The 17,869-nt window shown below is 35.2% G+C and overlaps 2 protein-coding genes across 2 annotated transcripts; one reads left to right on the forward strand and one right to left on the reverse strand.

Annotated features, from left to right (window-relative positions):
• The first annotated feature begins 919 nt into the window (after positions 1–919).
• On the forward strand, positions 920–10,937 carry LOC135683041 (uncharacterized). The gene is made up of 2 exons (XM_089109437.1): positions 920–2,665; positions 9,357–10,937. The coding sequence occupies exons 1-2, from the start codon at positions 2,288–2,290 to the stop codon at positions 9,489–9,491; spliced, it is 513 nt and encodes a 170-aa protein (XP_088965563.1). The 5' UTR covers positions 920–2,287; the 3' UTR covers positions 9,492–10,937.
• Positions 8,609–17,803, reverse strand: LOC135683038 (uncharacterized). The gene is made up of 4 exons (XM_065198167.2): positions 14,420–17,803; positions 13,089–13,468; positions 11,883–12,566; positions 8,609–9,430 (listed from the first exon to the last, which is right to left on the reverse strand). Exons 1-3 carry the CDS (start codon positions 16,875–16,877, stop codon positions 12,432–12,434), a joined length of 2,973 nt encoding a protein of 990 aa, XP_065054239.2. The 5' UTR covers positions 16,878–17,803; the 3' UTR covers positions 8,609–9,430; positions 11,883–12,431.
• Positions 17,804–17,869: the final 66 nt, after the last annotated feature.

Consider the following 17,869-nt stretch of genomic DNA (forward strand, 5'->3'; position numbering starts at 1 on the left):
ATAAGCTTTACCAGAACAGGAGGATTTGATCACTTTTTGTGCAAGGCTCGTTGCACTTGCCGTTCCTAGCCGTTCCACACAATCAGAAAGTAAAAGCAGTCGATGATGTCAATATTATGTAATACACAATAACACAATAAACCATATACTTAATATTATATACTATAAACTATGTACTATATACTCTATTCTATATACTATATATTCTTTACTATATACTATATACTATATACTTTATACTATCTACTATATACTATATACTATATACTAGATACTAAATACTATATACTTTATACTATATAATATATACTATATACTATATGTTATAAACTATATACTATATATTATATACTATATACTATATACTATAAACTATATACTATATACTATATACTATATACTATATACTATATACTATATACTATATACTATATACTATATACTATATACTATATACTATATACTATATACTATATACTATATACTATATACTATATACTATATACTATATACTTTATACTATATACTATATACTATATACTATATACTATATACTTTATACTATATACTATATACTATATACTATATACTATATACTATATTACTATATACTATATACTATATACTATATACTATATACTATATACTATATACTATATACTATATACTTTATACTATATACTATATACTATATACTATATACTATATACTATATTACTATATACTATATACTATATACTATATACTATATACTATATACTATATACTATATACTTTATACTATATACTATATACTATATACTTTATACTATATACTGTATACTATATTTTAAATACTATAAACTATATGCTATATGCTATGTACCATATGCTATGTATTACATACAACAAGGATGAAAAATGTTTTAAGCCAATCAAATTGTTTGTTTACATTTTCAAACAGTCAATGGTAATGCGTAAAAGACAATGGAAACCTGAAGAGAAAATAGCATCTGATAAGACGCAACAGTAACGCTCGAATCTTCTATATAAAGGTGTGGGGAAAAACCGCTGCCACAAAAAGTTAACGCTGAATGGAAACATTTTCATTTTCAAAGAGGTTGATGCAATTGCGCCTAGTCAATGAGTAGATCTAAAACTTTTTCGCCCCGTTTTTGAAATTTGGTCATAAACAAAAGAAAAGCGATGAAAGGTTCAGCCCCGTTTTGCCCTGATTTAATCTGCACACCGTGGTATGTTGTACCTCACAAAAACATTATCATTGCATTGCATTGCAAAACAAGTCTTACATGGTTTATGCTAAAAACTATGTACTGTATATCATACACTATTTATGCTATATACTTTGTACTATATGCCACAAAATATATCATATGTTCACAATTGCTCAAAAATCCGGATTTACCAGATTAAATTATAGTGACGAGAATCATAAAATCATATTGCACAAGCAAGATCCTATTTGCATTTAGGCAATTTGGAGTCCATCTACAGCAGAACAAAGGATCCTAACTTGTGTAGACTGAAAGAATTCGGATTCTTCAACTGGGTAAGAGGTTAGCGGTTGCTGATGGAACCAGCCAAACGCACCATTCCTCCGCAATATTTACTTTCGATACGTATCTGCTTTTTTTAGTATCTGAAGTTTATGTTCTTAGGCTTGTTGGACGAAAAGCTCCTAATTATGTTATGATTTCTCTTTTCGTGCTTTTGATATCTTAACGAAGTTATGATATCTGAATTTGCGCTCAATTTTTGTGGATAAAAATGTGGTTGAATTATTTTAGCGTTATAATAAATTTTATAAAAAACGTTTGAGCGATTTCCATGCAAATTTTTTTGAGATTACAGCCACGCAGTAATCTGGCAGAAGGTTCGAATTTTTCAGTCGAATTTCAGGACAATTGTTAGAATTCCCAGTTCGTTTCTTTCTTTTAAAAATGATGGAAGCTGGGCAGGTGAAACGCTTTCATAAACATCACAGGTTAAAAATGGAAAGCAAAGATTTTAGTATTACCGAATATGTCCCTGCAAAGAAGGCACCGAAAAAAGAAGAAAACTGTGAGTATTTCTGTCAAAATTTTCTTTTCGATTTATTACTTTCTAAACAAACACAAGAAGTATACAAGTATACAAGTATGCTTTTCTTACACAGCGCGTGTGTTTATTTTCCACAATATTTGGTAAAATACTATGAATTTTGATAAAAATATGATACAAAAATCAACTTGATACTCAACCACTCGGTTAAGTAAGAGTGCTTTCATCTTTAGGTGAGATTGACAGCATGCTGTGGATATGGGGAGAGGATTCAGACAGAATGACTGAAATAGAAGCAATCAACAAGCAGCTGCTTGCCGAATACCCTAACGAACACAAGGAGCTCAAAAATGAAGAACTGGTGGACATAAAAGCCCAATTGCAAGAAGCAGTTGAACAAGAAAAGCAAGTACTTATTAACAGGTTAAATGATTCGTTTGAGAGACAATTTGAAGATAATAAGAGAAAAATTGAATTGGATCTAGAACAAATTATGGAGGATGAAATAAAAAAGTCCATCAACAGGGAAATGAAATATGCTGAAAGGCGAAAGGATTTTGAGTGCAAAAAAGCATATGCAAAGATCAAATGTGAAATAATCAAAGCAAAATTAGAGGGAAGCAAGGTATGCAACGTTGATTCTAAAAATTCTTTCTTTGATGTTTCTAAGGTCTTGGAAAATTGAACTTAACATTTCACTGAACAATAGCCAACAAGAAAGTACAGTGAAAAATCCCATTCATCTGCCCAACTTGCTCAACCACTGAGCATTTCTTAGAAAATGTTTGCTATGAGTCATTAGGCCAATCTATGAGCCAATCAACAACAAACGTAAAGCAGAAATAAGTCCGAGACTCTGCACAGATTGGTAACGAAAATGGCTTGTAAAGGATCTAGAACTTCTCAGGTAATTCATTCGAATGCTCAGCGAAATGTTCAGTAGAGATTTAAATCTTAGGACCACTTGACACTGAACACAATCCAAATGGTCCAGTGTCCAGGGCCGTTATCCCCGTAAAATTCTGCATCTTTTACCAAATTGCATCAATTTTGTGTTCGGCATGAAAATTAATGAGAAAAACCTAACGTTTGCAACCGGAAATTTATGCAAAAATAGATATGTTCAATGATGATGGTAAAAATTGACTGACAATGTTACATTTTTGTTCAATTAGGCGTGTTTCTCTCTGACGAAACCGCAAATCACATCTGCTTAGCACAGCTGTTGCATCTTGTGAAGAAAGTAAACTACAATTCTTTTCATCTACATAAGGATAAAATTGCAATAAATTGTTACGATTTTATTTATCGTGGAACCACAGCTGCAATGTGTATGCGTTTTTGATGAATTATAAATGCGCAAAGAAGAACGTCGGGTAAAACAGAAAGATACTTGCACAATTGAACAAACAATATTATGAATCTGATACCAATGACTTCAAAGCTATTTGAATCAAGAATACAACACATCTATACTTAAAGTAGATTAAATGTTTTGAAAATCCTTGATAATTTCTGGTACCAGCTTGCAAATCGAAGCTGAAGCATGTCTTATTGTGATTGCATGGAAGCTTAAAGCGTAATGTATTGATAGGTTTAAGTGCGATGCCAACGGGTAGAGTAGAGGACGGGCTGTTTAAGGTTGGCATTGTGAAGCATTTTACTAATCAATGCAAACGATTGTTGAAACAAATACAATAATTGAAATAAAACAATACTCTAAATTGCAATTAAAGTTCTGCATTATCTTCAGTTGCATGCTCACTATCACTTTAAGAACTTTCTTTGCGTTGTTTAAATTTTGATATTCTCGCCAGGGATTTTGTTATGGGAAGCTTACGTTTTCTAATCCAACGGCTGTACTTTTAGGTTTTCGTGCATTGATGTTGTCAGTAACTCTCAAGTTGTAATATACCACTATCTTTCATAAAGTAAGGATCTAAATGCATCCTTGTTTGTTAAATTTTAGTGCCTAGCAACTATAGATTTCTTTCATAATTTCAATAGTCATGGTTCTGTCTTGACAGTAAACACGCTAAAATTAATACCCTTCCTGTGACGCTCTTAACTTTTTCTTGGGGATATATGCTGAGGCTCTCGCAAAAGCATATATCTTCTGGCTTTCTTTTTAACAAACCATATTTGCTTGTTGCTTGAAGTTCAAGGTAACGCGGACTGCTAGACTTTTTATGGACGGCTAGATAAGTTAAAGATTGCCAGGTGGCTAGACTGGTTAAAGGCGGCGCGGACGGCTAAATTGGCTTAAGGCGGCGCGGACGGCTATATGGGTCAAAGATGGCGCGGGCGGCTTATGGGTTAAAATCGGTGCATAGCCAGTTATTACACTTCCCTTGCAAAAGAATTGCACCACTATGTTCAAAATGGCGGAACTTCTTGTCAACTTTTCAACCATACCAAACAAATTTGAATGCATAAGTTCGGTGAAATAGGCGTACTTTGTAGCAAATTTTGGCGGGAAAATCTTAAAAACCTTGCTAATGCCATAGAAGACCAAATCTTAAAAATTACGCAGAAAAGATCTTGTTTGTAGAAGTATAGAACATGCCTAATGCCTAAAGGAGAAAAAATGTCAAATGAGAGGCGAGTCGCTATACGATATTTATGAAAAAGAGGACTTTAATTTTCGAAAAAATTGTCGAGCAACTTAGATATAGCCACGGAACAGCTTTGAGAATTTAAAAATGTTTTCTCGAGAGTGTTTTAAGTAGCAAAGATGCCAAGCAGTGGACGTGTAAAAAAATTGATGTTAGAGGGGAAAGAATTTGTCTGTTTCACTTCACAGCCTTTACACTTAGGGACATTAAAGGACACGAAACTTATGGCTGAGCAAGGTTTTATAGCTAAAAATCCTTCCAGACAAAAAAAAATGATTGTCTTACACAAATACAAAAAAGGGAACAATTTTTACAACAATCTATTTCCAAACAAGAAGAATTCAAGTTTTTCTATAACGTCCATCAAATTCAAATTTTCACATCGTTGAAAATATTTGGCTTATTATGAAAAACATTACGATCCATGATTTAAATGGTTCTTGAAGAACCAAATAATCATTAATTAGAATAATTCTTCAAGTTGGACACGAATTTCCACAATAATACATTTTGTTGAAATTCAGTATGCCTGAATCTGTTGGAATGCTTCTGAGATTTATTTTCACCTTATATCTCCGCAGTTATCAAAAAACCGGCGCCTAGAATTATCTTTATCAAGATAAGCTTTTTTCTAATTTATCGAGCAGTTGTCAATCTGGAAACAAGCTGTACTCAAGTTTAAGACGTGTCATTTCGTCTGGTAATTAACTATGGCGTTTTCTGATACTACTCACCAATTGAATTCTCAGGAGTCACAGATGTTTTAAATATTATGATTTTTAGCAGCATTGTTTACTTCGGTATCTACAATGCATGAAGTGATGTATTGACGTAAATTCTTATGAACGCCAAAGTTAAAAAACAAAATTAGCGTTTCATTAGCTCTTTTCAGAAGAATACCGTATGTTGTGCTTTTTAAGACATCTCCGCATTGAACATCTAACTGTTTGAGTTATACCTCATCCTAGTGATATATACAATGTTCAGTAAATCATCTTTAAGTCCCATTTTGTTGTCTTTTGCACCCTCTTTATTAAATTTGGTATCTTCTCTGCCCATCTTTTGTGTCCAGTTGGCTACATGGCTTGCTCATTTGCAACTCACACTTTTCTGCGTGTTCTACAACGTCAAACTATTTGATTTTTGATCTTAAACTTTAATTTTTCTACTTGTTCAGGCATTTGATGTTAAACATGGCTTTTTCCATGCTTCTCCGTGCCACATCCAATCCGTACCAGTGTCCATGTTTTCACACCACATGTTTTTGCTAGTAGTATGACTCCATTCGTTACTCTCTTTTCTACAAATTCAAAGTATTGATTTTTTCTCATTAATCAACATATTACCCAAATCTTTGCCCTCCTGTATCTATTCTTCTGTCAATTTTCGTATTTGTTTAATTTTCAGGTATTAGTAAATGACCTAGGTAACCATAATCATTTACTTCTATGATCTTTCTTTCTATTTTGACCAATGAACAATATCCTTCCTACGGTACTGGCTACAATCACAAACAAACAGATCCTCGAACTTTACATGTCCAATTTACATAAGCAATGTCCAAAATGCAATTGCAATATATACATGTGACTTTAATCACTTTCATACTCATTCGAATCTTGGTTGAGACAAGCATTGAAAGCCTAAACAATTCATTTGTTCTATTTGTTGTATTTGTTTCTACCTAGCATCCGAAGGTAGTTTTTAGGACACTGAGATGCTTGTGCTTATCGAGCAATGCCCTGGTCCTTCCTCTCGAAATAACAACACCTCGTGATTCCTATGCCTGGAAATGCAAGGAGCTGGCCAAAGTTTTGCCATGCCTTGGGTCTCGAACCACGGACCCTTGGGTCTGTAGTCAGCGCCTCTAACAATTAATTTGACATACCGTCTAATCAAAAAATTGGCTATTCGTACTGATATCTAGTATGATACTGATATTTAAGAAGCTTAAGGCTTGGGTAGGTAGTAAAACGCTGCAGCTCATACATTTTAGCGAGCGTAACGGCGTTATGCCGCTTTACCCCTCCACTACACCACTGAATGCATGTACATACGGTTGCATACGGTATGTTCTAGTTATTTTCAAAAAGCAGCCTTCAAACACGTTGTGTAATTCGATTAACCCATTAACTGTAACTTGAATTACTCTCTAATATGAAGTTACTCTCTAAACCAGCATAAGAGTACATCAGTAAAAAATGTGAAATCTAAGGCTAGTCTCATCTTTGAGCAGCGTGCTCCTTACTTAAACCAGCTACCCAAATGTGATTCAAGATGCAGCCAGTGGGCTGACAAAAGACACAAAATTTAACTCGACAGCATGCAATATATTGGTAAAACAAACGTAATAAGCTGCAGCCTCTTTCTTGACTATTAACCTCGATTGGCGTCCAAATTGAAAATAACATAGCATGTGTCGAAATATATGAAAATATGGTTTTGAGCAAGTTCGCAGTTCAATTCATATTCCATTTGGAAAGCATTAATGAATGTGACCACTTGGATGAAACATTTAATTAATATCTTGCAGTGTTAACGTTTTTACTGTTTAAATAAGACTGCTACAATGCTGGCTTAAAGAGATACACATGTACCTTTTCACATATCGAATTACTTTTCATATTGGATTGAGGTTGCATTTACACTTTTGCAGAATGAAGTTACTCAGCAGTAAAATTTGAGCGGAACCATATCGCATTGAGTCCTCGTCGTGTAAACAGAATGCCCATCTGTCATGAAACGAATCCGGTCTTGAGTGAAACCAGTATCGTGTAAACGGGGCTTAAACGGTATGAAAAGCAGTCCGGTATCCTGTAACCTTTGGTGAATTTAAACGGATGAGTAGTTTGTAGCTACTGGATTGCCCTGGAACAAAAAAACTGGCCTTAAACAAAATCGAGTTAATGAGTTGATTTGAAAGTTAACAGATGGCTCTGTCCAGCAAGTTCATGTGCCTCTTACATGGAATAACTTATCAATGCTTTGCAAAACGAGATAACAATGAGTGGTTTGCTTCGAACATTAAGTTTAGATCCAGTTAATCGAAATTCCCCATAGCAATTTTCCGGCCGTGTGAAACTAACAAAGATTTGCATCAATATCAAAAGCAGTTCAAAGATCGTAACCCTTAAAAACATCATATAGCAAAAAAGAACCACAACCCTTGGGGTTTTATCATTAGTAAAATATGAGAAATAAACTGTGAACCGCTATATAGGCCTAAAATTAAATATGATGATGAAAGGTCTTCTTAAAAATAAGCCAATTCAATTTCTAATAGCGAACGATTTGAATCTTGGATCCTCTCTTTAAAAGAGCAGGGAAACTAAGTAGGAAAACTGAGGAATAGTATAGATACCATTCTCTCAATTTTCTACCTAAAATGTAAGAGACCATTGAAATCAGAAAGAGACCATTGAAATCAGAAAGAGACCATTGAAATCAGAAAGAGACCATTGAAGTCAGATAGAGACCAGACCACTTTCCTACCTGAGATCATAAACCATTCCCGGGTAACGTCCGCGATAAAGTCTGGATAGCAAACTGACCTTTGGACTCTATTACCGTCAACCGTAGCAATGGTGATTTCCGATACATCAAAGACGTAATTTCACAATCACGCTATTCTAACGTCATGTCATTCACTTATCGATACTTAATTTCACTGTCAATTACCCTTTGCTTTTGGCAACAATTTTTAAGAAACTATCTAGGCTTTTGGGGAAAAGTCGAATTATACTTATTCCTCACTGTAACTATGTTGAGTACGGTTGATAACCTAAGGTTATCAAGATCGGCTTGGTGAAAGTTCTATGCTTAGGCTTGCTCCGGACATTACACCTTTCTCTTCTTGAGAAGGATCCTAGTTGTTGCTCAGTGTCGCCACAGAAACTCTCTCTACTGACATTAACGGTCATAAGAAGATTTTCTGTTTTTTTAAGGATATTACATTCAGCTGGGGATGATGCCAAAATACCTCTCGAGAGGGTAACTAAGCGTAGTTTTGGACAGGGACGTGCCATTCTTGACCAAAATTGGGGCCCATAATTCCACACATGTCTGAAAAAATGTGACTCATAATAACGCCAACATGATGAAGTCTATACCCAAATTTCCGCAAAGCAAATAACATTTCTTAAAACACAACGAAATCATCCATCAAATTATGCATGTCCTTGGCCCAAAATTCAATTTTTCGCTTATTTCATACTTTCATTTCTAACTAAACATTCATTTTGTTCATGCCAAATTTCCCTCCTTAAAATTTTGCAATATTTCCCTAAATGACACTGATAAATCTCGTGTTTCTACAAATTACACCCATAACTCTGCACATATTTTAAAAATTGACATCGATAATTCCCCACTTCTCAGAGAAAAGGTACCCCTAAATAATGGAACGTCCTCTACCTCCAACCTATTAAGGTTCCCTCTCCCCTCTGAAAACTTCCTTCAAATCCATACGCACTTGAGAATATTGCATATTTTTTAACGTAAAAGTAACTGTTGACATACCAACTAGAGCATTTGACTGGGAAAGATACTCCGAATAAATGGGCAATTTTTGAAGAAAAGTTGAGACAGAGCTAAATTTACATACAGCCAGACTTCATTAAATTGTCATCATGTTGTTTCCAATTTTTTACTTTAGATCACTACTGAAGCTATATTAATTGTGGTTTTTCATTTCCATCGCAGATCTGCTTGCAATGTGGCAATCTTGAAGCTAGTTTTGCATGTGAATGCTTGAATGCCTTCTATTGTCGCAAAGCCTGCTACGAAAAACACAAATGGATTCACAAAACATACTGTGGCAAATTCAAGCAGAAATAACTAGAGTTTTTCAAAAAACTTTCCTGAAACTAATATATGATTAGCAAACTTGACTCATTTTATTGACTTCTCTTTCTTTAACGTTTTGTAGAACCTCATGTAATGCTGGGCTGTGTCTACGCAACAGTTTTCTAATTAAGAAACACAATGACAGAAACTTTTTTACTCTGACTGTTTAAATGTTAGAAGTTACATCATAAATAATGCGCGATAAATGGGCATCCACTTTGATAGGGCATCCATTATGCATGATGTAGTTTTCCTCGAATGGTGGTGGCCAAGTAAGGGAAAAAACTACTGTTTGTTTCAGCGATGTTTGCTCAATATTGCAGTTGGCTTAGCAATCTTGAATTTTTATTAAGTTTCAGTCTAAACAAACTCCTTTTAGGAAGAACCATATATCTTGAGCGATGCTCCGTGTTCTTGTTTCTTGAATATTTTGAGGCTCAGGTTTTCTTAATTGATTTTTCTACAACAACACATTATAAAATGTTTCTCAAACCCTGAAAACCAGTTTTGCATGAAAGTTTTTGTAGCACGGTTTATTGACTGATAAAATTTTCTATTCTATTCTTATCTATTCTAATTATTCATCGGAGACTGGGCACATTCTTATGTTGCAAATCGAGCCTCGATATTCTTCGAAAGTGTGTTCCTACAAAAAGAATGTATCCAAGCTAAAATTGGAGGGGTACGAATGAAGTTTCATTTTTTACCTACCCTCTACCTTCAACCAGCCTATCCTATGCTAATGTCTAAGGCACACCCCATGTTAAGTATCGCTTTGGGAGAGAAGAAGGGAGTATGGGGGAATCCCTTTGCAAGGACTATCAATTAAATGTATCTATATATGTTATACAATTTGACTCCCAATCAATTGTGTGTAATTGTATATGTTTTCATAGATCCAGAAACTTAGAAAAAATATTTGTTTATATTTAAGTAATTATTCCTTTTACACTATTATTCTTTATTATTCCTTCGTAAACGCTAAATAATGAAAAAACGGGATCCAGGTTATGAGCCTTAGAAGGTAAAATTTCGTCAAAAAGATCATGGAAAGCTTTTCAAAATTTCATGACAGAGTTACGTCGGCAATTGAAACATAGCAAAGATAAGAGCGACCAATATTCACAAAGACAGAGCAATAATTTTTTCTAAATAATCAATCCTAAAGGTATCTACTTTGTGGGCGCTTACGGGTGTTTTTTGCTACAGATCAGCATTTCCAAAGATTAAAGTAAAGGCAGTTCAATTTCTCAGTTTATGTGTAGGCAAATGAAAAGAATTTTTTTAGTACTATATTACCCATAATACTGAAAGACAATTAGAAATGCTTTATTTGCGATACAAGATAGTTCTGTAAAACACCAAATTCCTTTTTGGTCGCTATTCCTTATGTTGAATTCCATATTAAAGACTTCTGTTATTGATCTTTAACTAGTATTTGTCACTGCCTAAGTCTGCATTGTCACTGATTGTACGATCGCCTTTGAATAGAATAATGATAAGCGTTGATTGATACTAATAGTATTATCAGTACTAATACTTCATCTGTGACTAGTACTATATACTAATACTAATACTAGTGACTAGTATTATCAGTACTAATACTTCACTCGAGGTATGCAGTGGTGAATCTAGCCTTAAAAATCCAAGGGGATAACCGGGGGCCACGTTTCTCCATTAGAGGGGCCTTTCTCTAAGCGAAGAGGTTTTTCGAATAAAATGCAGAGAAGCTTGGTTTGGGCGTACCATGCACATCCCACCCAAATCAAAGTGTTATCTTGTGATATCTTGTGTATCAAGAATGGTTGTCAAGAATGAAATTTTTCTAATAACTTCAGAAAAGAATCAAAATTTTTTAATTTTCTCTTTGATTACAAACCAAAATACATGTCAGGGCTCCTAGCTTGTTAAATAAATGCAATAAAGATGTATTGAGCAAAATGAAAGAAAGCTATTGTAAAAAATATGGCGGAGCGCTGGAAGTGTGTTTAGGCTATTGTTCTAGCTATTGTTCTCGTTAACCAATCCACAACGAGACAGATTTCCTTTAAGAATTTATTTCAAGCGCATTGCATCTGTTGTGTGAAGAGTTGGAAAGTAAATAATTCAAATCATAGTAATTCCATTATCTTCCAGGCATACTAACTAGTCGGTGACAAAAACTTCATCATGATAATTGCGGAGAGAATTACGAGTTCCGTCACAGCGAGAAAGAAGGAATCTTTACACTATCAAAAGACTGTTCAGCACTGCCAAAAGCGACATCAGAAATATCAGTGTTAACAAAAAGAAATCAGTGTATTTATCTACGAAAATGTTCGAGCAGAGAAAATCTCTGAAATAAATTGGTTCTTCAAATGTCCATAGAAATAAGAGACTTACGTGTCCTTTGCTGTCAGACCCGCCATCTTTCGCAAAATGCAAATTAGCTCTAACGAGGGATGTCGTTTTTGCTTACAAAATTCTTTGAGAAATGTCTTTGAGTACTACCCTTGTGCTATTTCTCTGCCATGAAAACCATTGTACCCCTCCCCAAGCAGCATGCTTTGCCCTTGTTTTCAATTCCAAACTCCCAAATTCCCAAATTGCTTCAACATGGAAAGCAAAGCCTTTTCAATTTTGTTTAGGACACTGAGATTAAATAAAAGAGGTGGGTTTTCAGTGGCCTGTTTTGTTCTTTACAAGCCAATGGTTGATTTGCTAGCCTTTTAAGGCACTTGCTCATAAAAATGATACATATTACACAATTTGATTCAAATTTTCTTATCATTATGTGTCTATATTTCGTTCACCAGAGACTTCATGAAGCTAACATGCTTACATGCAACTGTGTATCAACAAAGACTTTAGATAACAGAGACAAAGATGAAATAGAAAAAACTTAATTCCCAAACATACATAGTGATGTACAAATGCCATTTGTTTACAAATTTATAATTTTCTTCTTTGACTACAAACTTGTTCGTGCTCATCGCTATCAACAACTTGACATCTCTTGCTACAATAAAATACATTTCGACATTGACTGCAACAAGAAAGCTGACCAACTTTTCCACAAATGCATTTCTGTTGATAAAGACATGAAAACACTGGTTACTGTTTCCTGTGACATAGATTCCTTACAGAGTTCGCATCAAAGGTTTTCTTGGTACTTCAAAGGATTAAAACACAGATTAAGTATTTTAAAATTCAAAATACTTTTCACACAAATTTTCTTTTAAGCTCATTTAAAGACAAAGACAAAAATGTAAGATAAGGTGTCGGAATTAAGCAGACTGTGAATTGACTATAAAGAGGTAACTATCATGGAGGTTACATAACTGATCATGACCTTTTTCTCAACCAGGAATCTTCCCCTTTCTCGGTTATGGTAGAGAGGAACAACTTTAAAATTGGCTTTAATTCAAATATTGTTAAAATTCTAATGGGACTAGATACTCAACAAAATAAAATTCAGTTTGAGCTATTTGCTGTAGAAATGAAGAGCGTGAAATTACAAAAAGGAACTTATGTTCATGTCTTTATAACTGTCATTGCAGCTATAGAAAGGTTTGTTTCACTAAAACGCTTCTTCAAGAATCAACATACCTGAATTCTCAACCACAATTCTTGTCTAAAACTTTCACTCATTAAACTAATCTCGAAAGAAAATTTGAGATCAATTTCTGTCTTTTTCTCCTTTACTATCGCACCGATTTTTTTTTCAATTTCCTCCAACTTTTTCTCTCTGAAAACTTGTAGCCGCTCTTTATTCGCGTTTCCTTTTGACTTCCTTTCTTTCTCGATCAAGTCGCATAAACGTCTTCTATATATCTTGGCTTCTTCAATCTGATAGAATTCTCTCACAACAGGTCGAAAAGACTCAATAGTGTTTCCTTCGTTGCTGCTTGAAGGCAAGCATTCGCTGAGGCTCAATAATGCATCCGCCACTAGTTCCATGTCTTGTGAACAATCTTCCTGTGGCTTGTCTGATAAAACGGAAAATGCAGTCAGAGTTCATTGCAAAGATACAAGTTTTAATAAAGTTCTTCAGTTATAAGTATATATTTTTCAGAATGTTTAAATTTGGACCTGAAGGAGAATTAGGGCAGATATATGCCACACGATTACAAGGTTATACCCTTACAAACACCGTGATTTGTTCAAAACTTTATAAAGCAAGCCTGGACTTTTCAATGGTCATATTTTCATGAACAATTTATAATATATGTATCTGTATATGTATATTATATAATATATGTAGCTGATCTTGCACTTGCAGAGATAGTTCACGTTGTTCTTTTAAGTAATAGGATTGAAAACAATGAACTCTGAAAAAATTATCTTTAACCTTACACTTGAAGGATTTTAAAGATACAGTGTGAAAAGATGGTGTCGTTAGATTTAAGGACGCCATTAACACCATGTGAACCCAAAAATAATGCATGTTGCCTGAAATAAACTAAGTAATTGCTGCTTGAGTTTGCTGTGTGAACATTGGAATATTACTTGAGACTGAATTCGGTAATTGTCCCCCCCCCCCGGGGGAGGGGGGTACTCCCATTAAGGCCTGACAGGGGTTCCAGTCCGTTTGAGGGTCCTACCAAATGGCTACCAAATGGCCCATTTTCGATAATGACTGAACTGCTCAGTTTAGCTTGCGATTTGTTACAGATAATGAACAAAATTTATCTTTCCCGAAACAACAACTATCAATTATGAAGAAATTTGTCAAAAAAGGGCCAGGAGAGCACAAAGAAATGGATGCTACTAAGGAAATAATTTCAGTTTTTATGCTACCGTTTGAGGGTTTTTTTCAAAAAGTAATACCATTTGAGGGTAATTTTCTAAAATTTTAGCGTTGGCCCTATTTGACACTGAACGGACCCCCTTTTCAGGCCATAATGGGAGTACCCCCCCCCCCTGGGAAATGTTCATACCTGTTTCGAAAGCCTTCTCTTCACCTAGACTGTCTTCGCATCTACAATTCCCAATTAATTTACTGCATTCTTCAACAGCTCTAGTTGTCCCATTTCTGCCATCAACGATCCCATCTGAGCTGCTAATTTCAAGTGGTCTTTTACCGTTTTCTGACAAAATTGAGACGTTTTGATTGCATTGTACATGACTATGACCGGTTAAAGACTCGACCTGAGTGTCAAAAGAAGAATTCAAACTAGACCTATCGGCATAATGAATTTTTCGATTCTTGCCATGCGTTTCATCATTATTATTCTTCGCCTTTTCCCCAATAAAACAGCTGCTACATGTAATTGATTCCGTACATTCTCTGTCTGTCACTTCAAATTCATTTCTATTAACTCCATTAAAGTCTATACCACGCCCATCCACAGTTAAAGAATCCACGCGTGTCTTTCCTTCTGCTACATAATCAAATCTGAATTTACGGATGAATGCATTTGCTGCTAAAATCCCAGTTCCATTCGAGCTACTAGGGCGATTGTTCTCTTCACACAGACAAGGCTTCCTTTCACGACAGCTGGCAGACACCGCTTCTCTCGCACCAGTCATTTCGCTAAACACCTGAGATGTAGTGCTGAGGTTATAATCGTGATCACTTTCAGGTTTTTCGTTGAACGTTGCGACATAAGCCCGTGCAACCTCGATCAACTTCTCGACGCCCTTGTCGGCTAATCGCTTGTCATCCTCTAAAGAAATTCTGTTCAAGATATCTTGTAACTGCTGAAAACAATTCTCTCTCGCACTGATTCTTATTTCAGCTTTCTGCTGCTGTAACTTTGTCAGCAACATATGGAGACGTTCTTGAGGAATGTCGCAGAGATTCTTATACGAAAAATCACCTTCCGACATTCCCAAATATTCTAACACTCCATTCGCTGTAATACCTGGCTTTTGCGTCGAATTTTCTGCTTCTGATTCCATAGTAACATCCCCCCTTTCATCTTCTTTTATGTCTACCTCAGCAGAAATTGAACTTCGGTAGCTTCTACACGTGGTATCAGTTGAGCTAATTCCAAATGTATAATCCGAATAAGAATGTTCATAATTTTCTTTATTGGCGTCAACTTCGTCAATATTTAATCTATTTGTTTTAAACTTACCTGAACATTCAACAGCTGGATCCAACTCCATTCCGGTTATACAATTCATAGGACCAAAACAAGGTATTTTTTCTTTTTCTTCCGCTTCTCCAACATCCATTCTATAATCGGCGAATCTTTGATTGAGCTGGGCGTTATTATCTATGTTATCCATTTCTGACCGTTTTTCACTCGGAGACTGACCAAGATTATAATATTTCTGAGTCTGATCGATGACTGGAAACATTTTACCACAAGAAGTTTGAAACGAAATATCACTTCTCAAAGGAGTATACTTAATATGCGAGCCTTTTTTGACGTCGACAGTTGCCAATTGCTTTTCGGAGGAGAAGTAATACGGCTCTTTCCAAACCTGATCATTATAAACGTTATAACTTATAACCGGGCAACCTCGAAACATTTTTCCAAAACTCTGATATTTCGACGATTCATCTTTAACTAAATTGTTCGTGGAACATTGTCCATCTTTAAACCTATTCTTTCTGCCATTCCCTCCTGCGACCTTCGGTGTAAAATAAACATTCTGTTCGCTTTTGCTGTCAAGTTCCATTCCGAAAACAGTATTAATATTATCATCGCCTCTTCCTTCATTCGAAACATCAACTAATTCATTCTCCGTAACCCCAGTTGAATCATAATGCATCTTTTCAAGAGGCTTAGGCCATAGCAGGTGAGTCGCTACACAAACTCCGTCACCTTTAATGGATGTATTCCTTGGCATTTTCTTCTCTATATACGAAACCTCAGTGTCACTACAGCAATGTTCACAGTGCAATAAAGTTCTTTTCGCTGAATCTGCAGCTCTCAATGCATTATAGTAAGAAACCGGTATTGTTACTGTAGCATTTGCGCTAATAGATCCCTTGTTTTGCGCTGAATCTTCGAGGTGATATACGCTCGTGTTTGTATGACAATTGGAACAGCAAGTTCTCTCAATATTGCCGTTAAACGCTGCTACACTAGTTGTCACAGTAATACCGTTGCTAAAATCATTCGAGGGATTTTCAACATTCGATCCAGCGTTGATATTTTCTGGTGTCTCTGAGAATTCCTTGTGTTCTTTTTCCCTGCAAAAAGCGCCTAATGAACGGTCAATTCGGTCTGCTTCGTTATTTGCTTCTTTGCAGCTTTCTGTTAACATTTCTTGTTGATTCATTATTCCTAGAAAACTGCAGTTTTCGAGACTGGCAAAGGTAAGTAGTTCACAACGTGGACAACTTGAATATCGATCTGCAGCCAGATTACAACTTTCTTCTTTTTCCGTCAAGCCTTTACTTGGTGGCACCGCCAAAACATTTTTGCAAAGACCAACCATTTTCTACAGTCTTATTTGCGTATCGTCCTCTATAAGAATGAAAACTCAACTTGGAAAACATCTTGAAGCTCTTCTATTGACTGCAAATCGAAACTTTTAGCTCTATTAATGAGTGCATTCTTTTAATAGCAAAGCCTTCCACTAATTTGACGTAAGATGCAGCTACTCACGTCAAATAACATTAAAATTTTTGCGAGAAATAATTCTTTTCTTTATCTCACGCAATAAGCGTTGCGACAAGACAAGTTCATTGGTGCGTTCATCGGTGAATTGCGTTTATAAGAACCAAAATAACGATAATATAGTTAGCAAGCACGCAACGTACATATGTTATAAGAACCAGTCTGGCATCTTTTCCAATTTGGTATAAAAAGGGCCGTCTCGCGTCTCGCGTGGTAGTTTAAACGACCAGAAACAACCAGGCTCAACTTGAAAGAGCAGTGCGTGCAAGGAAGACTAGAGGGTGAAAAGCCAGATTCACAAGATTGACGGTACCTGTCATAAAAATTAAGCAAGTAGGCACCATGGCACCATAGAGATGGTAGGCGCCCAGAAAGAGAATAAGTAGTCAAGTAGTTTCTGTAAGCAGAGCAGGAGTTGTTCAAGTTACAAAAAAAATAAAAACTTAAGTTACCAAGTTATCATTTAACTAAGACTCAGATTAAAAATTATTTACTCAGAAAAATAAGACCTAAAGTAGCATTCCCATTTAAGTTACCTCGATGCGAAGTTCGTATCAAAGATCATTTATAGAATTATCATACGGAGATAAGTTTGAGTTGAGCGATTCATCGTGCTAAGGTAACGTTGGAAATAAAATGATTTAAAAAAAATCCGTCTTTCCTTGGGTATATTATATTATATAATTGCATTAACATTAAAGATTTTTATGTCAAATTAGAAGGTTTCAATTTTAGAAATGCCCTTCTCTATTATCGGCCTTATTTTCGAAAAAAAAATTCGACAATTAAAACAAATAAAGATGAAATCAA

Source organism: Rhopilema esculentum, chromosome 7 (genome assembly GCF_057945365.1).
Source record: "Rhopilema esculentum isolate cy_ngs chromosome 7, ASM5794536v1, whole genome shotgun sequence".
Classification (NCBI taxonomy): Eukaryota; Metazoa; Cnidaria; class Scyphozoa; order Rhizostomeae; family Rhizostomatidae; genus Rhopilema; species Rhopilema esculentum.